The 26,523-nt window shown below is 39.3% G+C and overlaps 1 protein-coding gene across 8 annotated transcripts in view; it reads right to left on the reverse strand.

The window, feature by feature from the left end:
* Positions 1-26,523, reverse strand: part of DICER1 (dicer 1, ribonuclease III) — a 76,102-nt gene that overhangs the window by 42,092 nt on the left and 7,487 nt on the right. For 2 of the 8 annotated variants that reach the window (XM_070357897.1, XM_070357904.1), the window contains exons 2-8: positions 10,428-10,491; positions 9,287-9,387; positions 5,047-5,235; positions 4,079-4,241; positions 2,970-3,100; positions 1,118-1,252; positions 508-668 (exon numbers count right to left, since the gene is read on the reverse strand). In XM_070357897.1, the coding sequence (XP_070213998.1) occupies positions 508-668; positions 1,118-1,252; positions 2,970-3,100; positions 4,079-4,241; positions 5,047-5,190 (734 nt within the window). In that variant the 5' untranslated portion in view covers positions 5,191-5,235; positions 9,287-9,387; positions 10,428-10,491. Of the gene's footprint in view, positions 1-507; positions 669-1,117; positions 1,253-2,969; positions 3,101-4,078; positions 4,242-5,046; positions 5,236-8,745; positions 8,774-9,286; positions 9,388-10,427; positions 10,492-26,523 lie in introns of all 8 variants that reach the window. The other 6 variants (XM_070357898.1, XM_070357900.1, XM_070357902.1 and 3 more) reach the window with 6 other exon arrangements.

Genomic DNA, 26,523 nt, shown 5'->3' on the forward strand with positions numbered 1-26,523 from the left:
GCTCCCTTCTACCAACTTAGATTACAAAGGCTGTGTTATATGTTTCAATGAAACTCAAAATAGCAACCTCCTCAAAGAGACAAACCTAGAAACAGGTCAGAAATTCACACCCATTTTCAAAATCAGAGGATGCTTCCCATTATTTTCAATCAGACCGTAAAATACTGAATTATGTAAATAAATTAATGTTCTTTCAAACCATCATGTGGGATGTTTGGGTCAGAACAAAAAAACGCACACACTGACAGAAAAGGACACAGATCTCCTACTGAGTTCCCAGCCCTCATCAACATGAGCAGACAGGCTGGGACCACGTGTATCCAACATTCCCTCTTAAGGGTGAAACACTGCCATCTGTTACGCTTTCTGGAAACAAGGCTCAATTCCTGCATCTGAAGATGACTGTCCTGATAAGGAATTCTTAGGTCTTCCAAGGGAGTATGGAACAAAAGGCCTAAAACCACCCTAGCAGGTTTCACTGAAGCCTAGTTAATCCTAAGTGCTTACCTGTCTAAGACCACCAAGTCAGTTGCAGTTTCAGCATTACTCTTAAGAATTTTCTCCAGTTTCTGAATCTTTTCTTCCAATTCCTCTGGATCACATTTCCCATTTAAAATGGAAGCAGTTAGTCCCAAAATACGAGGACATGATGGACAATTTTCACAAAGCTAATGTAACAAAAGATACTGACAGTAAGGAATTCATTTTGCAAGGCCCCAACCAAAGAGACAGCATCCTGATTAAACATGTCAAAAAGACCTAACAAATACCAAAATGGTCACTTACGGAATTTACTGTAGCTTACTTAAAAGATCAATTTATCAAAAAGGAACATTTAAATATGCTATGATAAACTATGCAATTCACTTATGATAGATCACATAATTTACTGATTTTTATTGTTTAAACTTTTATTATAGATTTAGAAGTTATAAATGTACTAATATTATAAATTACAGATTTAAATGAACATTAGTTTAATATTCAGTCACTCATTCCTACACTGAAACCAAGTTCCCAAAAGTGGTAACTAATATTGCTTTTGGTATATAAAAACACTGCTTTTACTCAGTAATCTGACCTGCATTATTAACACTGATAAAATCTAAAAACTTACCTTCATAATTTCTCGGTAGGGGTGGTCTAGGATTGCAAGATGACACTCATCAAACACCAAAAGGTTAATGTCTGACAGTGATAAGTAACCATTTTTCAAAACATTCAAGGCGACATAGCAAGTCATAACGAGAACCTAAAATAAAACTGCTATCAGTATACAAACAAGCCATTCACCTGCCTGGATATACTTCTATGAAATCAGATTAGGGAACTACTGTATTTTAGGTAAGGATTAAGAAAGTCATCGTTAAAAATCACAACAACAAAAAAATTACAACAAAAATTCTCAATGTATGGAAGCTCATACTTGAGACTCAAGATGTAAAACAAGGAAAACATGGAAAGAGACAAGAAAAAAAATACTGATAATGGAGACCAAGTTTTTATGATAAATCTACTCAATCCACTTCAGGTTTTCAGCTTCCTCATAATTTGATTGATGAGACCTGTCAGTTTTATCAGATCACAAAACAATTCACACAGTTTTTTCCTGTCAAATTGACAAGGTTTTCTGGAAGAAGACACGGACTCCTTAGTTTTTTTAATGGCTTATCATTCTGTGGATTTTAAATGAGTTATTAAGAGAGCTTAACTAAAAGACGCTTACTCCTTGGAAGAAAAGTTATGACCAACCTAGACAGCATATTGAAAAGCAGAGACATTATTTTGCCAACAAAGGTCCATCTAGTCAAGGCTATGGTTTTTCCAGTGGTCATGTATGGATGTGAGAGTTGGACTGTGAAGAAAGCTGAGCACCAAAGAATTGATGCTTTTGAACTGCAGTGTTGGAGAAGACTCTTGAGAGTCCCTTGGACTGCAAGGAGATCCAACCAGTCCATTCTGAAGGAGATCAGCCCTGGGATTTCTTTGGAAGGAATGATGCTAAAGCTGAAACTCCAGTACTTTGGCCACCTCACGTGAAGAGCTGATTCATTGGAAAAGACTCTGATGCTGGGAGGGATTGGGGGCAGGAGGAGAAGGGGATGACAGAGGATGAGATGGCTGGATGGCATCACTGACTTGATGGACGTGAGCCTGAGTGAACTCCGGGAGTTGGTGATGGACAGGGAAGCCTGGCATGCTGCGACTCACGGGGTCGCAAATGGTCAGACACGACTGAGCGACTGAACTGAACTGACTGAACCCAATATGTAAGACATACTAGCAGACCAGGGACTGCTTGAGGTCAGTTAGGAAACATCTCTTAACCATTTCAGATTCACCAACACGTGAAAGGCCCTCAACACAAGCTGGTGACATGGAAACGTCTAGGTTACAGGAAGTGACAGTCACTCAGTCGTGTCTGACTCTTTGCGACCCCATGGACTATACACAGTCCACGGCATTCTCCGGGCCAGAACACTGGAGTGGGTAACCTTTTCCTTCTCCACGGGATCTTCCCAACCGAGGGATCAAACCCAGGTCTCCCTCATTGCAGGCAGATTCTTTACCAGCTGAGCCACAAGGGAAGCCAAGTTACAGGAAGTCTCCATCAAAAATACTAAGATCTCAACCAAGAAATGTCAAGGCATTTAACTCAAGAGTAAACTTTCTAAAGCAAGTTATCTGCAAGATGGAAATAGATCATAGGAATTTTCATTTTCAAACAAAAAATCATACTGTAAAGTTGTTTCTTTTCTATTCAGTAACAGCAACACAAAGGACTAGCTTATTTGGATTTAGGATGAGATTATAGGAAGAAAATGCATGAGGACTAGTTTCTAGGCTGACTAAGTACAGGAAAGTAGAGTCTTCAAACCTAATTCACGTAACGAGGGCTACAGGTCATCTTACGAATCAAGGACTTGTACAGATTTATTCAGTGAAATTTCTTCATTTATGAGTCTTACCTGATGTTTAGTAAACTCTTGGTTCCATTTCTCTTTTGTCCAAGATGCACTTACTTCTAGGTTTGAGTATTCCCCGACCTTGAGATCTGAGTGAGTTCTGACAGCTGACACTTGTTGGGCAACCTGGTTTGCTGATTACAAATACAATATTCCACGTAAATGCAAGAACTCTTCCCTACATGGCTCTCTGGACAACAACTGATTAAACAGCTAAGGGAAATCCTTATTATTATATATTATATCTAACCACCAATTTTTTACATAGCCAACTTAAAATCATACTTTCACAGTTATCTCCAAAATATGCTTCTTATACTCACCACCCTGCCTCTCTGTCACTCACTTTACAAAGTCTTAGATCACTTTCCTTCTTTAAGGTGCCTTTCCCCAATCTAAGAACACAATTTCTAGGCTAGAAAGGCAACTACTATCCACCCCTCCTGCTTTCTTCAATAAAATCAGATTATATCACCAAGAAATAACACAGACTGATATGCATTTAAAGCACATGAGAACATCACATGCTGAAACAATCTAAAAAGAAAAGAAAAAAAGGAGAGGAGTGACATGGTTATGTTAGTACTTGAGCTGTTTATATTCACATTTTATACTTTTTATTTTAATACATAACCCCAAACACATAAAAACCTATACTTTAAACTCTTACTGAATATCTAACTTTCAAAAAGCCTCTTTCTTTCTACAACTGGTATAGCAAAATCATAAATCACAAAGTTACCTATAATCAGGCTCCTTATGACACATTTTGTGAAACTAAAACATTAAAAACAAAATAACTAACTACTGAGATCAGATTATATTCCAAAAGGAATCCTTCAAAAGAAATGCAGAGCCAGAATTAAATGCAGTTCCATTTAAGAAGAAAGCTAACGTTTAACATCCATGAAATAGGATGACTATCATTTAAGAGAAATACTATTTAAAGTTAACAAGTAAGACAGAATGATATTCTGCTTCAACAAGCACATTATTCATCAACCTCTCTATACTTTCAAGACTTTAACTTTATACCCCAAGAGCAAATCTGCTTAACCATAAGATCTCATCCAATTTCCTCCATACAATTTGATAAAATAGTGCTTTATTACCAGAGTTGACCAAGAACACCGTCCTTTTGCCATTTCTGTTGAAGTCTCCCCTGATCTGATAAGACAGCTCTTTAGTGAGTAGTACTGCAATAAACGTCTTCCCTGAGCCAGTGTTTAAACAGACTATGGTATTATGATCCAGAGCTGCTTCAAGCAGTTCAACCTAGAAATACAGTGGGGAAAAAAGATTACACACTTCTTGTCTAAGTACAGAATTTTAAAAACTGGATTTTGTTTCAATTCAGAAAATTCCACTATTTTCTAAAATCTTCCTCCAATAAATTTGCCCTTTCAAAAAGCTTACCTTCTACATATTTATTTAATAATAATAATCAGAGGCATTAAAATGCCGGTTACACATAGCCGTGCTATATAAATATGCAGAAATGGCATTTACAATTTCTTTAAAAATCATTTTCACAGGAACAGAAACTTTTCTAGAATGATATGAACAACTGAAACACTATAACTTAATGGAAAATAAGTGGTTATTTAAAATTCATTTGCAAAGTCAAAGTAAAGAAGAAAATTAATGATTTTACTACTGCTTATTATACTGATCTACTCTTATTTACCACTTTAGACCAACTGTAATAAAATATACTGTTTCTTTAAAAAAAAAAAAAAAAGACTATAACCATAGTTCTGACAGTCTATGTTTGTTCAAACCAATCTCAATTCCTACCCAGATCATGAGGACAGACACACCCAAATAGATACTCAGGAACAGTGAGGTTTTCACAGGGTAAAAAAGATAAGAAATTTCATCAATAAAACTATCAAATCAATTACCCAGCAGATGTTAGGAAAGAAAATGACTATTAAGAACAAAAGTATTTGGAATGAGAAAATTAATCAGAAGAGGAAAGCTTAAAAAGGTAAAGGAGTTTTATAGAAGTTGTGTCAACTATATGCAAATTTATTCCATTTTAGTGAAAATGCTCCAGTATTAGTGTTCTCATTAGTACCTGATATTTTCTTGGCGTATAAATGTTATCATGAATTGCTTCTTGTTGCCATGGCAGTCCAAAGAAAGGACCCATTGGTGAGGAAGCAGGGGTCATGAGCTGCAGGCCTGCCATGCTGAGGGGTTGCAAAGCAGGGCTTTTCATTCATCCAGTGTCTCTTTCATTGCATTTTTGTTCTAGCACAGCTTACTACAAAAGGGAAAAAGAATACCATTACACAACCATGCAGGGTTAAAAACAAAAGAAAGCACAGAAACAAGAGAAACATCAGAATATCATTCCTATGGGCCTTTTCAAATTCTTCCTGTAATTGTTTTAGCTTTTTCTTGATCTAAGAGGATCTGTTTTAAAAGTCAAGCATTCTACACTCGCCAACCCAGCAATTCTATACCCAGAGACCTGCCTGAAAGGGTTAGGGAGATGCACAAAGATGTAAACACATGAATATTTATTGTCACATTATTACTTAAGAACAAGAAATAACCTTAAAAGGAATTAATAAACAATTATCTAAGTAAATTATGGTCTAGTCTTAAAGTGGAAAACTTTAAATCCATTAAGATAATACAGATCTATATTTACTGACATAGAACCATGTCCATAAAATACCTTTAAAAGAAAATTTGTATAATATGATGCTCTTTAAAATAAATGTGTTTATATACAAAACATGTAAATATATATGTAAATATATTTCAAACATCTGTAAATTCTATGATGCTATTATTGATAAAATAATGAGAAAACTGTATGAAAGGCATTTCATACCGTGTACACACAGGAAGGAGTCAAATGCCACCAACATTTGGTCATTTTAACAAAGGACCATAAACATAGAAGAAGGTCATTTTTCTTAATTGACACCTTATCACAATTGCACAGCTGACTATTTACCTAAGTATCTTTAAAATTATGCATATCCTAGATAAATTAAAACAAGGCAACACCATTTTGTGAAATAAGAGCTACTTCATGGAGTCTAAGCACTCTTCTATATTTCACATATTCTTCCCCAAAGATAAATTTGATTATGTAAAAGGATAAAACAGAAATTCAGGCTTTTTAAAAGTCCTAACCTGCAGATAAAGGGTTAGGGTTCAAATCTCTATGAGAAAGCCCACCGGCGCAGGACTGACTTGCCCGTAGAAGGGAATTTCCCCTTGTACTGCTCTGCAGTGTTCACTGTTATTACTCTATGAAACTGGAAAGAAAGAATCCCCACTCTTTGTTCCTTGAGAACAAAAACTTTGAATCTCTTGACCTGTTAAATTTATAACCATGGTACAACACAGTGACTTAACTGTTGTGTCTAATCCACCAAGAAGCCTCGAGAGTACAGTCTCTTGTATGCATGGGCTTAACACCAAAATTTTGATTTCAGAGCTTAATTCAGCTGACAAGAATTTAACATCCAGTTAATACAAGTAGCACCTCCAATAAATGGCCACAGGGCCTCAGGCTTCAGCAAGGCGGTGTGTTCGTGGACCAGAGAGCACAACCATTCTCAGTATCCTTCTCAGAGGAAGAAGGCAAGCAGAGTGTTCCAGAGTACACTATGAAAAACCATCAAGTCCTTCTTTTGCCGGGGTCAAACAGAACTACATTTTCCACAAGAAATAATGTGCTCATTCTCTACTGAACCGAAGTCCCAACAGCCTTTCCTGCTACCTCTTCTATACTCAGCACTCACTTCTCTCAACTCTGCAGGCCCACAGGATGAACAGTCTCGGGTTGATCAGTCAAGCTTCCTACTCAAGCTGGGGGCAGAGAACCTGAAGTGGAAGGCTATTTTACCTAACAGCCTGAGACCCAGCAGGTCATGCTGAAGGCCCAAGGCTGAGACCTGCAGGCACTTCCCACATGGCTACCCATTCTTGAGGTATCTCCACACGGTGCTCCTTATCCGCAGGTTCCACTTCCACAGGTCAATCTATCCTTGGTTGGATGAATCCACGGATGCAGAGGGTCAACTGTACTATGCAAGGGACATGAGCACCCGGGGATTTGGGCATCAGAGGGTCCTGGAACCACTCACCGCGGGCAGGGAGGGACAACTGTACTTCTTCACTACTCCAGGCCACTCACTGGTATGATTATTTAAGCCTGATGCTTCACTTCCCACCCAGCCCAAATGTTAATCCAAGACCAAACAAATAAATGGTGGAGGGATCAGGAAAAAAGCCCAAATCCTGCTGGTGGATGGAAATTCTCAAAGGAGAAAAGAGGGCAGCTGTGTAAATCCTCAAACACACCTCCTCCACCTCCAGGAACCCTCCTTCCTACCACTGTCACCATTTCTTCTGATGTAGACAACATTAGCAGTAATGACAGAGCCAGAAAAGTCCAAAACGCAAATCAGTGTTCTGTTTTTAGAACAGCGTTAAAAATCTATTTATAAATACTTCAAAATTTATTATAGACTATATAAAAGTTGGAAAAGGCATTGGCACCCCACTGCAGTACTCTTGCCTGGAAAATCCCATGGAGGGAGGAGCCTGGTGGGCTGCAGTCCACGGGGTCCCTGAGAGTCGGACACGACTGAGAGACTTCACTTTGACTTTTCACTTTCATGCACTGGAGAAGGAAAAAGCAACCCATTCCAGTGTTCTTGCCTAAAGAATCTCAGGGATGGGGGAACCTGGTGGGCTGCCGTCTATGGGGTCGCACAGGGTCGGACACGCTTCAGTCTAAAAAATAAAATCTATTTTTAGAATAGCCTTAGAATAGTCTAAAAAATACAATGATGCTCTATTTTTTTAAGGGCACTTGATATTCTTCAAAATTATCAGTATCATAAAATACAAAGAAAAACTAAAAATGTTCCCAATTAAAGAAGACTGCGGAAACATGACAACTACACGCAGTAACTGACCTCAGACTAGATCCTCTCCTGTTACAGAACCAAGGCTATCAGGGCCATTATAGAGTCCAGCGATAAGGCCGTAGACAACGCACTGTCACACTCACGGAGCTGGGCACCACGCCATGAGTGCGGAGGGAGCACCCTTATTCTTGGCAAATCCACAGAGGCGCATTCAGGACTGAAAGGGCCATAATGCAGGCAACTTATTCTCAAATGGCTCAGAACCAGAGACTACACATAGAAATAGAGTGGGTGTGACTGACAAAGCGAATGGAGCAAAACAGGTAAAGCACGCAGTCTTTGTCCTAGTCTTATTCTTTTCTGTAAGTCTGAAATTTCTTCCAAATCAAGAGTTTTAAAAAGTAAATAGTTCAATATGACCCATGAGACCAGCATCTCCTTGAGTATAGGAGCTGTACATCTCACACACACTTCTATCACCTACCAAACCAAATCACACCCCAGACACAACAAACAAACAATACAGGCTGAGGGTGAAGACACCGCCTAGGTGCATGGCAGATGCCTTCACACGGAGTCTCTTTCCCCTTCATCAGGTATGTCACATTGCACATATTCTAAGAGACACATACGGACGCGGCTCATTCTTGACTGGCACACACGTTCCATGACAACAGGACGTGTGTCTCATTCTCTGCAGCTCTTAAATTTCCGTACGTGTGTCATATATACACATCTAAATAAAAACGTGATGAACTCAATCAGAGATTCATGAATGTCCACACAATAGCATACACAACAGAAGCACAGACAGCTTAAAAGAGACTTCTACAGTACTTGGTTTGGAAATGCACACCCACCCGACTCCTACTCACCCTGAAGGGCAGATACAGGAGAGAAAATCTGCAAGGAAATGGAGAACAGGAATTGAACCCTCCCATTACATTCCCATTAGGTCACAATATTTAAACTAATTTTCGTTCACTTCACACAATGACTGGCCCCAGTAATATACTATCTATTTGGGAAAAGCAAACCCAACACTGAAAACTCAACAAGTAATCCAATAATGTGAAAACTCAAAAAGCCTATAATTTTGCCAATTTTTACTTTCTTTGGCATGTTTAAATAGATTTTTATTTTCCCTCTCTTAACTTGGCCTTAATGAAAAGCTCTGAATCCCTAATGGTAAGTAAAAGTTCTAGAGTTTCATAGATTAACTGCCTATAGTTAACTGTCTCAGCAGAGCCAACAGGATAATCTACGTGACTATTTTCCGATCACAGATTTTAACAATTAACACTCATCAAAGTGGTAACACTTTCATAGTTTTGGATGATTCATTTAGAAACAACTTAGTAAGACACATGAATAAACTCTCTTCCTTTTTCCACATAGGATAAAGCCCAGATTTACCGTCTTAATGTTTGAGATCTCTGTGTTGCTGTTGTCTGAACTGCATTTTGACATTGTGATAGCAGTTTATTGGAAAATCACAGCATACCCAAGCTTCTGCTCTAAAAATAAAGGCAAAAATAGCCAAGTTTAAGATTCTTGCGCTTAAACTGAATATAAACACATCAACAAGAAAGTCCCATTGATATGAAAAGTTGAATAAAAGGCCATTATTTTGTATTAAACTTTAAACAAAAGACATCTGGGTTATTTTAGGATACTAAGTCTTATTCTAAAACAAAGAACAAGACAATGAGCTGTAACAACAGCATGCCTAATTTCCAGAGATCAGGGGCGGGGAGGAGGTGGGGTTATAGAAAAGTTCGAGGAAAGATCTTAAAATGAATACAACGAAATCCAAGTACATAAACTTCTAAAGAGAATGACTGGGAAAATGGAATAAATAAATAAATGTGTGTGTGCGCGTGTGTGCACACAGCTGTTCAGTCATGTCTGACTCTCTGCAACCCCATGGACTGCAGCCCAGATGTGTTATTTCCTAAATCCGTATACACAAGAGAAGTACAGAAGGCCACCAGAAGAGGTACTTGTCCGAGTAATCCAAATCAGCTGGTGCTAAGTAAGTCTTCACCACATGTATGAAGTCTTATCAGCAATTCAAATTTCTCAAAGAAAATTTAAAACATGATCTTAAAGAGCAATTAATCTAACTATAAAGTTTCACTAAATTCATGTATGAATAAAAGAATTCAGGAAGACAGTTCAAGAATGTTAATACTGTGGAGAAATTTAAAGTTAAGGGTGGTCCCAAATAATCCTAAGAGACTAGATATCAAATAAGAAGCATAAAGCAATGACGTGAAAAGCTTAATTCAATTAACAAATGTTGATTTTCCTAGATCTGGTACCAGATTTAATTTATGCTCCTTAACTTCAACGCCTCTATTACCACAGGCTCAGGAAAAAATGAATTGGCAGCGGTCTCTTCTCACTTATTTGCATCTGGTCTAGTCTATAGCAGTTTAAAGGACATTCACGTAGAGGTTAAACTTTCTCATTTCATACATAAATTGGTTTTGCTAATAAGTTAACAAAGCAGAATGGGGGAACCTTAACACTACTTTAGTATTTACATATTTACCTCAAAATGCTGATTCTAAGTTCTTTCAGTTTCCAAGTCTGTATTAATTCATACCCTAGGTAACCTAAAAGCAATCAGAGAGAGTATTTTAGAACATACAACTCATTTTTAAAAAACAACTTTAAGAAATTTCCTACTTGACAAGATTTTCATAATTTACTTATCTGAGTAAGATCTCTGATAAAAACATTTCTTGTATTTATTTATTGGGAGTCAAGAACACAGTATATGTATGAAAGAGTTGCCCTTTAAAATTAGTATTTATGATGTTCTATTACAATTGAAAAATTTTAAAAGCTGTTAGCACAATCCAATCAGATATATAAGGGAGAATTTCTGGAAGTAAATTACATTTTCCCCCAGTAAAATCTTGATTTTAAAAACACTTAAAGACTACACTAAGTCAATATCGTGCTTTCATGAACTTATAACCCCTCTTCTAAGGAGTCAGTTTATGTTTTCTAAAACTACCTCATGCTTTGACTTTTAATTCCATTCTACACTGCCACCTAATATGACGCAAATTCAATACACCAACTTGTCCTGATATGTCGCACTAGACATCTTTTCAAGTAATATTCACCTCTATTCTAGAAACACCAAAATAATAAGCTGATAACCCTTGAAAATTCAATGCAACTACACTATTACAAAATTACTGTTGAGTTATCCAAATTACTTCCCTAAACAATTCTGTATAAAGAGACATTAGAAAGTTAACATGCCAAGCACAGTGATAATTTATTTTATTTTCATACTACACAGCTAATAGGTCAAGTTTTCTAATTTTAATTGATGATCATGATTCAAATTACCAAAAAAAAAAGTGTTTGATAGGGCTCTTTAAGATAACTCTGCAAAAGACACACCACAGACCACAGGCTCAGTCAAGTTCCAGTATAAACCAACAAATTTAATCTAATTAGCATCTAAATCCCATATATGGCTGTATCCTTTCAGACAAAGGCTGTAACAAAGGCTAAACCCTCCTAGTCTTAAATCAAAGGCATCTAGAGCTTCCTGCTGCGTATTTTCAAAACTGGTAACAGAAAACCTCCAACTCGTTCATTTTATTATGTATCAGAGTCCGACACTACTAACTTTACGAATATCAGTGTCCCGATTTCATCTCTACACCCATGAAGTCCAAAACGCGCAACCACCATGAAGTCCCAGAGTGAACAAAAGAAAACACACACACAGTATCGATACTGTGACATTAAGACACTGTTGAAAGTGCTTCTGGAAGCTAACATATAAAACTAAAAATGTCTTGCGAACTTTTAGTCCCTACTGACAACTATGCTATGGAGATCCAAGACATTAATTTTAACTCCAACCAAGCCTAAATGCTAAAAGCATCCCTGGCTATGGATATAAAATAACAGGTTTAGAATACAGGTTGCTCATATAAGCACCGATTAAAAATAAGTGGCTTAATTCTCCCATTTGAAAACAAAGGGGAAGGCATCCCTCCCCCTTCCCTCTTTTTCAGAACTCTTTTCAGTCCTTATCGGCTGTACTTGAATCTTTCTAAAAGCTAAGTAAGCCTCTAGCCAGGCTCACTTCTCAGGAATGTTTCCTTAAGATATGTAATCACCAAGAAAGATATGCCCAATCTCCCAGTTTCCCAGGATGGCCTAATTTGTCAACCGACTCCAAATTGCAAAACCTACCTCCAGTCGTAAAGATACGAGAGAATTGGAAATTTTATCTTGAAAACACGAACATAAAGTGTTGTAACCACTTAGCATACAAAAGATTAAGACTTCTATCTTTGCGATCTCTTTACTGGATAGCCTAGATACACATCACATTCTGGTTTAACGCTTACTCAATAAAATTTGTTTCCTCCCCTTCTACGTTTTTGGAGAGATTTTCTGGTTGGGAGGAGGTCATTTTTAATTATATTTTCCCAGCATCAGCTTAAAAAAAAAAAAAAAGTTCAACTCTCAAGCGGTATACATGATAAATAACAAAACCCCTTTCTTAACATTTAAAACCGTAAAGAAATCCTAAACTATGCTGCCTAATGGCACTGGAGAGAACGGTTTTCAAAATGAAAAGTTGGCAAACACCTCCTCTTATCCCTAAAAAGGAATCTGCACGCAGGGAGGATCCAAAGTGTTTACAAACAACTCCCACCAACCTCCCTTTTCGAAATTAAAGTTAGAGGAGAAAGAGAGTCAGCTGTTTTAAGCTAATTCATAAGTAAAGGCGATGAGCTCCCCTCTTAATACTTTGGGGCATACAGTCACTCCCTCCTCACGGAGGCCCTCTGATAAGGCAGGACACTGGGTAAGGCCTCTGGGGATGTAGAAGGCAGTGTTTTCTCTCTAAGAATATTTTATTAAAATCATCTGAATGCTAGCAGATGACCATCTGTGTCAGGAAGACCAAGGCCCATCCAACTCCACCACCTCTAAGATTGTTTCCCTCCTATAAAATAGAACACTTGACTAGTATGAGGATTAAGTAATTGAATGCATATTAACCTTGATAGAGAAAAAGTGCTTACCCAGAAATGCAGATGACACCACCTTTATGGCAGAAAGCGATGAGGAACTAAAGAGCCTCTTGATGAAAGTCAAAGAAGAGAGGGAAAAACTGACTTAAAACTCAACATTCGAAAAACAAAGATGATGGCATCCGGTCCCATCACTTCAGGGCAAACAGATGGGCGAACAGTGGAAACAGGTGACAGACCTTATTTTTGGGCTCCAAAATCACTGCAGATGGTGACTGCAGACATGAAATTAAAAGACGCTTGCTCCTTGGAAGAAAAGCTATGACTAACCTAGACAGCATGTTAAAAAGCAAAGACGTTACTTTGCCAACAAAGGTCCATCTAGTCAAGGCTGTGGTTTTTCCAGTAGTCATGTATTCATGTGCGAGTTGGACTATAAAGAACGCTGAGCGCCAAAGAATTGATGCTTTTGAACTGTGGTGTTGGAGAAGACTCTTGAGAGTCCCTTGGACTGCAAGGAGATCCAACCAGTCAATCCTAAAGGAAATCAGCCCTGAATATTAATTGGAAGGACTGATGCTGAGGCTGAAGCTCCAATACTTTGGCCACCTCATGAGAAAAGTTGACTCACTGGAAAAGACCCTGACGCTGGGAAAGATTGAAGGCAGGAGAAAAAGGGGACAACAGGATGCTACAGTTGGATGGCATCACCGACTCAACAGACTTGAGTTTGAGCAAGCTCCAGGAGTTGGTGATGGACAAGGAGGCCTGGCATGCTGCAGTCCATGGGTTCACAAAGAGTCGGACACGACTGAGCGAATGAACTGAAAGAAGCCACACTCCCATCTCTATCTATAATCATTGTTTTCATAGAACTCTTAAGACTTTAAGGAACTCCTTTAAAGAACCTAAAATGTTTTATTAATCTTAAGATTCAATATAAAAAAAGCATTCTCAAAGTTGAAGAACTATACAAGATTTTATACAGTATTTTTAATCAGATGAACTTGAAAAACCACTAACTCCAAACTACTAGTCACTATGAATTTACAATAAAATGAAAATCAATTTAAATCACAAAGCATGGTATATAATGTAAAATAAAATTAAACAGCTTTCTACCCGATCTCTTTAAAAGCAAAAACCAAAAAATACTACGTGCTCCTTCTGTCTGGCTCCCCAAACTTCACTGAAAACATTAGTTAACTGTTTTTGAGGCAATGAAATGGTTCACATGCTTGGGCAAGTAATCATCCTCACCATTACCATCCAGTAGACAAGCTTGGAAAATATAAAATGCAAGAAAAGAGAAAACAAAAAGATAGGAAATAACCAAAATACCCATGATACATGAAATAAAGATTTCAAGGATTTACCAACCATTATTTGGTGAATACAGATTATGAAAAGACTACAGTCAAATCAAAGACTGAGAGACCAAAGAGAAAAAAGGACAATAATTTCAAGAATTTAAACACTGTAATTTTTAGTCTTAGGTAAATACACAGCACAACAGGAATATTTCTATTTTCACTGTTGTCATAACTATCATTATTAATTAGAAATCCTTGCATATTTTATCTAGCCTACAACATTACACAAGCTACATTCAGATATGCTTCCTCGGCATTATCATTTATAAGAGCAAAAAGGGCCCCTCCCACCTTCCCGAAAAACGCAATGTCTAACGACAAATGAGGGAGTGCTCTGGTAAACCACAGACCGCTCACTTTACAGGGTGCACTTCAACTGGGCTATTACAGTGATGACAGTCTGTAATAAACAAAAATGCTGATGTTACGGGCTTCAGTGAAAAAAAACATTTTTATTTACAGGAAGATCTGGTTGTGTCTTTAAGTTAAAAACTAAAGAAAAGAAGAAAGGGGAGAAGGGAGGAACAGAGGAAAAGAAAATTCCCCCCAAAACTGAGCATGGGATTACTAACGTAAGTCATTTCTTCTTCCTTAAGGCTCTTCTGTATTTTAAAATTCCCTACGATTCGGACACTTTATTACATTTAAAATTAAACAAAGTTTTAAACTGAGGATGAAGACAATAAACATCATATGACTCTGTCTTAAGTACTGGCGAGGAGGACTCCGTTCTTAAGCCACTGAATGTGGCTGAAGATTTACCCCCGTTTGTATAACTGACACCACAAATTCACCAGCTTTCTTTTCCTGCACTACTCGATGAACCAAACAAATTCCTACATTTCTCTAAAATCTGTAACATAAACATATTATGTTTACATTTCAATGCAATTATGCCTAAAATTAAATTTGTCCAAAATTGAAGTTGAATACAGGTCAAATATCATTTTAACAAATTCCATCCACCAAAATCTCCATATAGAAAGTAACCCTAGGCTGCCAGCCAATGACGCACTTACTTGGAATACTTCTTAAAAAGACAACATTCCAACGCATCAAAAGGGCACTGATACCCACCTCTGCCCTTCAACTCACCTATAATGACCTTTCCTCTGCAATCTCGTTTTCAGAGAGGTGAACATTTAATACATCACTAACTTTCAAGGTGAGTTTTTAGGTTAATATTTGCTTTGAAGTTTCTGTACTTCACTCAATAAAAAACAAGTGCTAGAATGATAGGCAATCTTTCCTCTTACCACGTTAGAATGTCCAGGAGGAAAAAAGGGTCACGGTTCTGACAGGCTGCTCTAAGACACTACACAAAGCGAAGACTTCACCAGTAAAAGAGAGGTCAGTTTTGAGATAAAGGAGCCTAAGAAACTGCTAAGGGTAACAAATGCTTAGTCAGTGTTGAGTCAGGAAGCAAATGTGTTAAAGTTTCGGGTGAGAGGCAAAGCCCTCATCACAGCCACGTGCGACCACGCACGTGCTCTGCATTCCCGTGACTCCACCACGGGTGTACCACACTCCCCAAGGATGAGTCTCTATTTCTGGAGCCCCAAGCCCTCCGCCCCACCCCTAAGATTTCCCTAATAACCCCCATCATTCCACTCTCCTCTCTTCCAGCACAGTGGGGGCTCCCTACAGCACCCAAATCAGGGCTTCATTACATATGCTCCACATTAGATGTTACTGCCATTGCTCCTTCCCCCCAAAATCCTAAGACCTTTGAAAGGAAAGATAATCTCATACTTGACTAACATAGAGGAAACCTGGCAGTGTCCATAAAAATATTTTCATTCATTAATTCTATGTTGAAAATGAACCTTATTGATCTAAACCTAAATTAACCTGCATCTTTTTGTGACCAAACAGAAAATTCAGTTTAGACACTTTCTACTTTTAAAAGATTTTAAACAACCCAGATGATTCCAACAAGTTTAATACCCCTACTCTTGCCCCCTCCCCCAACAAAGAATACTTCAGGGCTGACCTGAAACTATCAAAGCAAGAGATGCATCAATATGATAATTTTGACATCATCCAACTATATCCATTCTCCCACCCTGGCCCTTTTCATGTAACTCCCAACCTATAAAATTCTCATGAATGTTTCATTTTAGAATTTATTTTATTAGGTTTAAAATTCAGACAAAACTATTTAATGTCAACCAATAAATGTAGGAAAAAATGACAGGAAAATCACCACTTTTAACCATCACGTTAGTAACTGAGACAAGAACCACTGTTGCTGTGCACTTACTATGTCATGTCCGACTCTGCGACCCCGTGGACTGCAGCACGCCAGACTCTTGTGTCCTCCACTACCTCCTGGAGTTCGCTCAAATTTACATCCATTGAGTGAGTGATGCTAACTAACCATCTCACCCTCTGCCACCCCCTTCTCATTTGCCTTCAATCTTTCCCAGTATCAGGGTCTTTTCCAATGAGTCAGCTCTTCACCTCAGGTGGCCGAGGTATTAGAGATTCAGCTTCACCAAGTTCTTCCAATGAATATTCAGGGTTGATTTCCTTTGGGATTGACCAGTTTGATCTCCTTGCAGTCCAAGGAACTCTCAAGAGTCTTCTCCAGCACCACAATTTGAAACCATCAATTCTTTGGCACTCAGCCTTCTTTACGGTCCAACTCTTACATCTGTACAAAGCTACTGCAAAAACCACTGCCTTCCACTTTTTCTCCTTCTATTTGCCCTGAAGTAATGGAACCAAAGCCTCTTGATGAAAGTGAAAGAGGAGAGTGAAAAAGTTGGCTTAAAACTCAACATTCAAAAAACGAAGATCATGGCATCTGGGCCCATCATTTCATGGCAAATAGATGGGGAAGCAATGGAAACAGTAACAGACTTTATTTTTTTGGGCTCCAAAATCACTGCAGCCACAGTGACTGCAGCCACAAAATTAAAAGACGCTTGCTCCTTGGAAGAAAAGTTATGACCACCTTAGACAGCATATTAAAAAGCAGAGACATTACTTTGCCAACAAAGCTCCGTCTAGTCAAAGCTATGGTTTTCCAGTAGTCATGTATGGATGTGAAAGTTGGACCATAAAGAAAGCTGAGTGCTCAAGAATTGATGCTTTTGAACTATAGTGTTGGAGAAGACTCTTGAGAGTCCCGTGGACTGTAAGAAGATCCAACCAGTCCATCCTAAAGGAAATCAGTCCTGAATATTCATTGGAAGGACTGATGGTGAAGCTGCAACTCCAATACTCTGGCCACCTGATGCAAAGAACTGACTTATTTGAAAAAAGACCCTGATGTTGGGAAAGACTGAAAGCTAGAGGAGAAGGGGACAACAGAGGATGAGATGACTGGATGGCATCACCACCTCAATGGACATGAGTTTGAGTAAACTCCGGGAGTTGGTGATGGACAAGGAGGCTTGGTATGCTACAGTCCATGGGGTCGCAAAGAGTCGGACTTAGTGACTGAACTGAACTGATGTGACCAGATGAGCTTATCTAAGTTTTTTTTTTGTTGTTGAGTTTTAAGCCTGCTTTTTCCCTCTGCTCTTTCACCCTCATCAAGAGGTTCTTTAATTCGTCTTCACTTTCTGCCATTACAGTGGTATCATCTGCATATCTGAGGTTATTTATATTTTCCCTGGCAATCTTGATTCCAGCTTGTGATTCATCCAGCCTGGCATTTTGCATGATTACTCTGCATATAAGTTAAATAAGCAGGGTGACAACATACAGTCTTTTCATTAAGAATCATTAAAGGATGACAAATCTATTGGGTGAAAGTTTCAAAGTCTGTCTGTATATACTACCTACTAATTCAAATGAAAAAACAAGAGAGTTCCAGAAAAACATCTATTTCTGCTTTATTGACTATGCCAAAGCCTTTGACTGTGTGGATCACAATAAACTGTGGAAAATTCTGAAAGAGATGGGAATACCAGACCACCTGACCTGCCTCTTGAGAAACTTGTATGCAGGTCAGGAAGCAACAGTTAGAACTGGACATGGAACAACAGACTGGTTCCAGATTGGAAAGGAGTACGTCAAGGCTGTATATTGTCACCCTGCTTATTTAACTTATATGCAGAGTACATCATGAGAAACGCTGGGCTGGAGGAAGCACAAGCTGGAATCAAGATTTCTGGGAGAAATATCAATAACCTCAGATATGCAGATGACACCACCCTTATGGCAGAAAGTGAAGAGGAACTAAAGAGCCTCTTGATGAAAGTGAAAGAGGAGAGTGAAAAAGTTGGCTTAAAGCTCAACATTCAGAAAACTAAGATCATAGCATCCAATCCCATCACTTCATGGCAAATAGATGGGGAAACAGTGGACACAGTGTCAGACTTTATTTTTCTGGGCTCCAAAATCACTGCAGATGATGACTGCAGCCATGAAATTAAAAGACGCTTGCTCCTTGGAAGAAAAGTTATGACCAACCTAGACAGCATATTAAAAAACATAGACATTACTTTGTCAACAAAGGTTCATCTAGTCAAAGCTATAGTTTTTCCAGTGGTCCTGTATGGATGTGAGAGTTGGACTATAAGGAAGGCTGAGCGCCAAAGAATTGATGCTTCTGAACTGTGGTATTGGAGAAGACTCTTGAGAGGCCCTTAGGACTGCAAGGAGATCCAACAAGTCCATCCTAGAGGAAATCAGTCCTGAATATTCATTGGAAGGACTGATGCTGAAGCTGAAACTCCAATACTTTGGCCACCTGATGCAAAGAGCTGACTCATTTGAAAAGACCCTGATGCTGGGAAAAATTGAGGGCAGGAGGAGAAGGGGACAACAGAGGATGAGATGGTTGGATGGCATCACCGACTCAATGGACATGGGTTTGGGTGGACCACAGGAGTTGGTGATGGACAGGGAGGCCTGGCGTGCTGTGGTTCATGGGGTCACAAAGAGTCGGACACGACTGAGTGACTGAACTGAACTGAATTCAAATGAAAAACTGTTATTTTTACACTGGAAAAGTGAAAGTGTTAGTCACTCAGTCATGTCTGAGTCTTTGTGATCCCACGCACTATAGACCCCCAGGCCCCTCTGTCCATGGAATTCTCTAGCCATTCCCTTCTCCAGGGGATCTTCCTGACACAGGGATCAAATCCAGGTCTCCAGCACTGCAGGCAGATTCTTTACCATCTGAGCCACCAGGGAAGGTGGCTAGAAGACATGGTAAAAATGAGGGGGTTTTGTTCACTGCTGCTTGGATGCTTAAACCTGACAAATAATACCTCCTTAACTCAAGGGACAAAGTTAACACCACCAATATTGGGACAAACTGACAATATCTACCTCCTAATGTGATGAACTGAGAAAAGAAATATCATTTGTCAGAAGTGCAAAACCTGAATGTAATCCTGAGGAAACATGAAAACAAAATCTGAGGCTCATTTTACATAGCAGCTGGCTTGTGCTCTTCAAAAATGTCACTATCACAAAAAAAACAGAAACAAAAAAACTGAGGAACTATTCCGGATTAAAAGAGAAAAGAGACAGGACAACTGAACACAGTGTACGTTCCTGTACCGAGTCTTGTATCAGGGAAAGGAAACTGCTACAGCGGACGTTTGGGGGATGAAGGAGGATCAGAAGATGCCAGCCCTGAATGTGCCAACCTGGCACTAAGGCAACAGAGACGGCAGACACAACTGGGACTCTCTGTCCCCTCCGCCCCCGCCTAAGATGATAGCTACTAGCAAACGAAGGCCAACAATAGGGGATTCTTTATACGACTGCTACAACTCATAGATTTGAAAACTATTTTGAAACATAAAAGTCAAAAACAAAACTCTGCTAAATACTGACCTATATGTTTGACTACTAGAAGAACACAGAAAAACGGAACACGTCTGATTTTATCTCAGAACAGTATAAAAAGTAGTATTCAGTCTTCCCCACTTAAGAACACAAGCAAAACTCTCATCGTACCTTCTGACCCTTAAATTATTTGTTCACTCATTCAACAAATATTTATTAAGCAAAACATCCCTAAGGCAGACTTGTATCCTATAGGATATGAGAACCTGAGTTGAGTTTTGAAGAACGTGCGGGAAGGGCACTGCTCGGGGAGAAGCCCACACAGGCACCGTGGGGACCAGCGGACAGCATGCGCAGAAGCACCTGAACAGGAGAGGCGACGGCGGAACCACAAGCCGTGTGGCACAGTGTGCGGCCCGCAGGGGAACGGCAAGACCGTCGCACGTGAGCAGGAGCAAGAGCATGAAGGGCCTTATACGCAGCTCTACAGGGTCAGAAGCTCATCCCGTGAGCCTTTTGAGTCTCACTACACACCAAGGGTTGTCACCGACTTAATCTCAGCCTGAGCCTCTATCAAGGCCCGCTGACAAGAACATCTAAACACAAGGCAAGAGACTCCTCGCTTGCCTCTTTCCTTTAGAGGGGACCCTCCTTCTCCTGGCTGCAATCACTGCCTTTACACATACTGGTTTGCCTGGAACCATCCCTGCTGGAGCACTGCAATCCCTTATCCCAGGAACCACCCACCCACTCACTCTAACCACGGATGAACCACAGCATAGGTCACCCCATCTCCAGCGCCAATTCACTATCCCTGCCTGCCTGTAGCATATTTCCACTTGGAGATCCTCACTTGGCTTTCAATGGAGCCTTCCCCAAAATTCCTTAAGTACAATTGATCTAAAAAGAAAGCTGAAGATCTGCTACTGCTAAATGCAATTTTTTAAAAAAACAAAAGACCACCACCCAACACACACACACAATTTCCCTTACCAGAATTCCAGAGATGTTTCAAGAAAGAAACGCAGCATCAGAATAAATGCAGTCTCCTAAGGGGCTTTCCTGGTGGCTCAGTGGTAAAGAGTCCGCCTGCCAATGAAGGAGACCCAAGAGACGTGTGTTCGATCCCTGGGCTGCGACGATCCCCTGGAGAAGGGAATGGCAACCCACTCCAGGATTCTTGCCTGGGAAATATTAATACCGTGGACAGAGAGGCCTGGCGGGCTACAGTCCATGCAGCCACAGAGTCGGACATGACTGAGCGCGCAAACACACACAAGGTAGGAACTTTTATTTCACCCAATTATGTTACAATTAAACCCAATATACATCATATTACAGGAAAAATCCAGATAAGACAGGAAAGGAAACAGGCTTCAAAGACAGGGTGGTGAATGAACCCATCTGTTAGCTCTAAGACTGCAGGTAAATAACTCCTCTCTCACTGAGTCTCATTTCTATAACAGGACCGACACAGATGGCAAGCCCTTGGCTCACTCCTTCTCCCCTGCATAATTCACAACACAAACATTTAATTATTAGCTAAGTCAACGATGCCAATTAAATTAAAAAAAAACAACAGGTTAAGATGTTTGATGTGGGGGAAAAAAACTGCACATACTGGGAGAGGCGGTGAGAGACTGCAGGAGCCACACTCGAGAAGGCTCTCTGAGCCCTCTGACCCTCCCTGGAGGTCAATCAAGAGCAAGCTACGGGGTTTACAAATCTTGGGACTATAGAGAATGGGAAGAAGAGCAAGAACTGAAACTACAACTGCTCTCATCTTTCGGGATTTTCGTTCTCCTCTTTAAAAAAAAACAGGCAGTTACCCACCCTGGACCAAAAGACAAAACCGGCAGCTACCGTATCCTCAAGCTCATGTTTATAATCCTATACTGTTTGAACACGAGCGAAGCTGCGAGGACACCCAATAAGGACCTGCTTACACGCGACTGCAAAGATAAACGTCCGGCATCTCCAAGGGATCCCCTCAGTAAACTGCCTGAATGGCAAGCAGACGAAGTGACTGACACAGGGTATCCACCACTAAGAGCAGAAGACGGATCTGTCAGGTAGGGGAAACGTGATGAATCAAACCAGGACAGCGAGACAGCTCAAAGCCTTCAGTGGAGCCCCTCTGAGCTTAGGATAACATCTAAAACCCTTGCTGTGGCGACCTGCCCCTTCCTCTCCCCCACTGGCCGGGCTAGCTCCCCCAGCTCCTGCTGGTCACAGGACTCAGACCCTCCGTCAAGCTCCTTCCCAGCTCAGAGCCTTCACACACACCATCCCCTGCTATCCGCTCCCCAATCTTCAGTCTGGTGTCACAAAGTCAACAGCTTCAGTTAAAACAGTTAAAAAACTTTTTCGGCACTCAGTATAGACAACACAGGTAAGCATTTTGCTAGAGCATTTGCTGCTAAGGCAAGACAGACTTCATACATGCATACGTGTTTAAATGTGTGATGCTAAAGAGGCCTTAGGAAATGCAACACATATAATCCCTATAACCAGAACCAATCCAAGTTCAGGCACAAGCACGATCTTCTTGAACAAATGAAGAAAGGCCAGCACAATGAGAAGCCCATGCAAGTTAACTAGAGTAGCCCACACAGCAATGAAGACCCAGCACAGCCATAAATTAATTAAATTTAAAAACAATAAAATAGACAATACTGACGTATCACGTGATTAAATGCTGTAACTTGATGATGCAACAGAGAATGACTCACACATTTAAACTCTTGAGTAAAAAAAAAGAAACTGAACACAAAATCTTACAATATAATTTCCATGATAGAAAGTTAAAAATAAGGAAAAGTAATTAAGTCAGAATGATGTTTGCTCTTTTTTGGAAGAGGCTGGTGAGGGGAGAGGGAAGTGCCTGAGAGGGGCCATTTAGAAACCTTACAAAATACAATATAAAACAAAACCTTATAAAGTACGGGTCATACGTGTTCCTTCATCTGGGCACTGGTTACAAGCACGTTCACTTTGTGTGTCCTTGTGATTCATGTGCTTTCCTGTGTCACAACTGAAAGTGATTTCACTTAAAGCTAATTTTCAAGGAGAAGTAAACAATCCTCAATACAATGTGTAAAAAAGTCTTCATTTACCATGGTAAGTACAGTTTCAGAGTAAAGAAGGAAAATGAGAAAATTTACTTTTATTAAGCATTTACAGTCTATCATCTGGTCTAATCCACAAAGCAACACTAAGACAAGAATTAACTCCACTTTACAAGGATTTGAAATAACTTGCCCAAGACTATTTGACTAATAGGAGAGGTGGGATTCTACTTAGAATTTGGTTGACTCCAAACTTTTATTTCCACAATATACAAAACACCATGGTCTCAAAGGAAGTGTCAGTTTACACGGACTTACCAATCAAAGTATCTATGTGGATATGTTTCTTTTGATCTCTCCAGGGGGTTGAAAAAGAATGGACCCAATTTAAGATTAACAGATGCCCAATGGATATTTTATTTTTAACTGAATCTGCACAAACACAGATAAGTAAATACTGTTTTAATTGTAAAGCTGTAACAGCTTAAATCAGCCCTGTCCATGGATAGTTCTCCTGGCCTTTCTAGTCTAGGAACATAGGTACTCAATAAATACACAAACAGACTGTATCTCACCATTTTTTTCAGTATCTTTATCACATTTAGCTGAAGACTAAACATGATTTACTCCTTGATACAAACGCTACCTAATGACTTCTCCAGTGGAATAAATAAGTGCTACTTTAAGAGAGATGATTAACATAAAGGGGGTTCAGACATAGTGAAATAATTAGACAAATTAATATTATGGAAACTGCAATGTACTATGTAACTTTTTCACCACTCAGCACAGACAACACAGGTAAGCATTTTGCCAGAGCATTTGCTGCTAAGGCAAGACAGATTTCACACATGCATGTATGTGTTTAAGTGTATGCGTGCTATTGAGGCCTTAGGAAAATTATTTATTTCCCTACTCCTGGCCAAAATATGGACACAACTCATATGTAAAAAGCTACCCCGAATTCTCCTAATGTTCAGCAACAAAAAAGGTAGAGATTTATAAAGACTGATTATAAATAATAATAGTATTCTTCATCAGAACTCTGTCATATGTCAATGAAAACTATTTTTTAACAAATTATCCCCAAAAGAAAGCACCCTCTAACAATGCTTCATTTCATATATTTTATTGAATAAGAGCTGGAAACTGAAGTCCATATATTACATAAGCAATAAAGAATTACTCTTTTTAGGTACTAATAGCATTTGGAAATTATAGCTTGCCTTAACTCCAGTAGAATATACACACTGCATTTAAATGTCTAATTTAGATTATTCTATTATTTGTTCATATACCAACAAGATTATGCATTTTCCTCCAAACACCAAAATTATGTTTGATCTAACACAAATAAATTACCTGGGTTTATTATATGTGATAGGTACATATAAAGATTTTTAAATTAGGGTTTTTTTTTCTTTTTAATGTTCAGCTATACAATATACAAGTCTATGGACAAAGGCAGGTAATCCCAGTATTGTGTTATATGCAAAATTTAATAAGCTTTCAAAATTAAAATAAAAGAGTGCCTATCAAATATTTTTCCTCATTCATAGTATCAGAGGCCTCTCAGTGGGCTGCTTGCTCTTCATCATAAGGATCAGATCAAAAGTTAAACAGCTCCTATCAGATTCTCATTCATTAATCATCATTTACTAAGCTGTACCTCTCATACAGTTCATGGCAAGAATGCTGGCAGGAGGAGAAGGGGATGACAGAGGATGAGATGGTTGGATGGCATCACCAAATCATGGATATGAGTTTGAGCAAGCTCCGCGAGATGGTGAAGGACAGGGAAGCCTGGTGGGCTACAGTCTATGGGGTCACAAAGAGTCGGACACGACTGAGCGACTGAACAACAACAAAGCTGTACTAGACGCAGAGATAAAAGATGAAAAGACTCAATTCTCTCTGAAAGATTCTGCCATCCTAAGGCAATATCCGACCTGATCTACTTTCTAAGCTTTACTTCCCGAGGTTTTCACCTTGTTTCCCGCTCAGAACATCTCATGATTCCACCACTACTTTCTTACGGTCGCTACATTTGACCTCCATGCTTCTTAACAAATGCAGCCTCTCTTTTCCAGGTCTCACATTTAATCTAGATTCAGCTTGAAACGGAGAAGTCTCTGAATTACATGAGTGCTTCAAAGATTACCAACCACAAGACTTGGAGACTTACAAATGTTCTCTGTTTAAAAGTGAGAAAACCAAAACTAAGTATAGAAAGGCCAGGCGACCTGCCCTTAAAGACACATCTAGTTATTTAGAAGTAAAGCCAAACTAGGACACAGGTTTCCTAACCACTCATTGTTTTACACTGTTCATTCATCCCACTGATCATGTCTGCCTCAGTTTTCTGGAACTGTGTTGTTCCCTGGTTAACCAACTACTTCTCTTTATTTGTGTACATATAGTTTAAATTGGCATCCATGGATGGGGTCCCACAGGGGTCCCTGTACCTCCTACGAATGTACATAAAATTCTGAATATGCACATGTACACTTTTTCTGGGGATAAGATTCATATCTTTTGTCAAATCAGGAATCTCCAAAGAATAAGACCCACAGGGCTATATCAAGTACACATGACATACATAAAAAGTTTACGCTGCTTCAAAATATAGATTCAAGGATAATGCACTTATTCATACATAACAGAGGAACGACGGTTATGTAGCAAAGTTAGCAATTGGCTCTGTTACGCTTGGTATCACTACTACAGGGACCCAACTAAGCTGAACCATCTGATCCACTACAGACAAGCCTCACGTAGAATGAAGTGAAAGTCACTCAGTCTTATCCAATTCTTTGTGACCCCATGAACTACAGTCCACGGAATTCTCCAGGCCAGAATACTGGAGTGGGTAGCCTTTCTATTCTCCAGGGGATCTTCCCAACCCAGGGATCAAAGCTAGGTCTCCCACATTGCAGGCGGACTCTTTACCAGCTGAGCCACAGGGAAGCCCTCACACAGAAGACTTATCTGTGAAATACTGCTCTCAAGCCCTTTTTCTTTTTCATCTTCCATTATAAAACTAAACATACATCTCAATATTCAAAAATTTGGGGAGAAATCACAACGTAATCAAATCACATTAAGAACAGATTTCCTCTAATGTACATATTTGAAGCAATATCAGCTAAATTTTATGCTGGTTGTGGGCTAGAACTGGGCTAAAGGTTTAAGAAACTCAATTTTTCCTTACAACCTCAAGAAGTAGGTACTACTATCAAGACCGGATTTCAGATGAGCGAGCTGACTCAGAAAGACCACCAGACACCCTGTGCTCCTCATGGATAAACTGAAGGAAGCAGAATTTGAACCCCTCTGACACCAAAGACTTGCTCTTAAACATTCTTATAATGCTTTGATAAAATATTAATATATTTAATTTTGCAAAAGGAAAATAGCTGAAAATACAACTAATA

This window comes from Bos mutus, chromosome 21, assembly GCF_027580195.1.
Source record: "Bos mutus isolate GX-2022 chromosome 21, NWIPB_WYAK_1.1, whole genome shotgun sequence".
Classification (NCBI taxonomy): Eukaryota; Metazoa; Chordata; class Mammalia; order Artiodactyla; family Bovidae; genus Bos; species Bos mutus.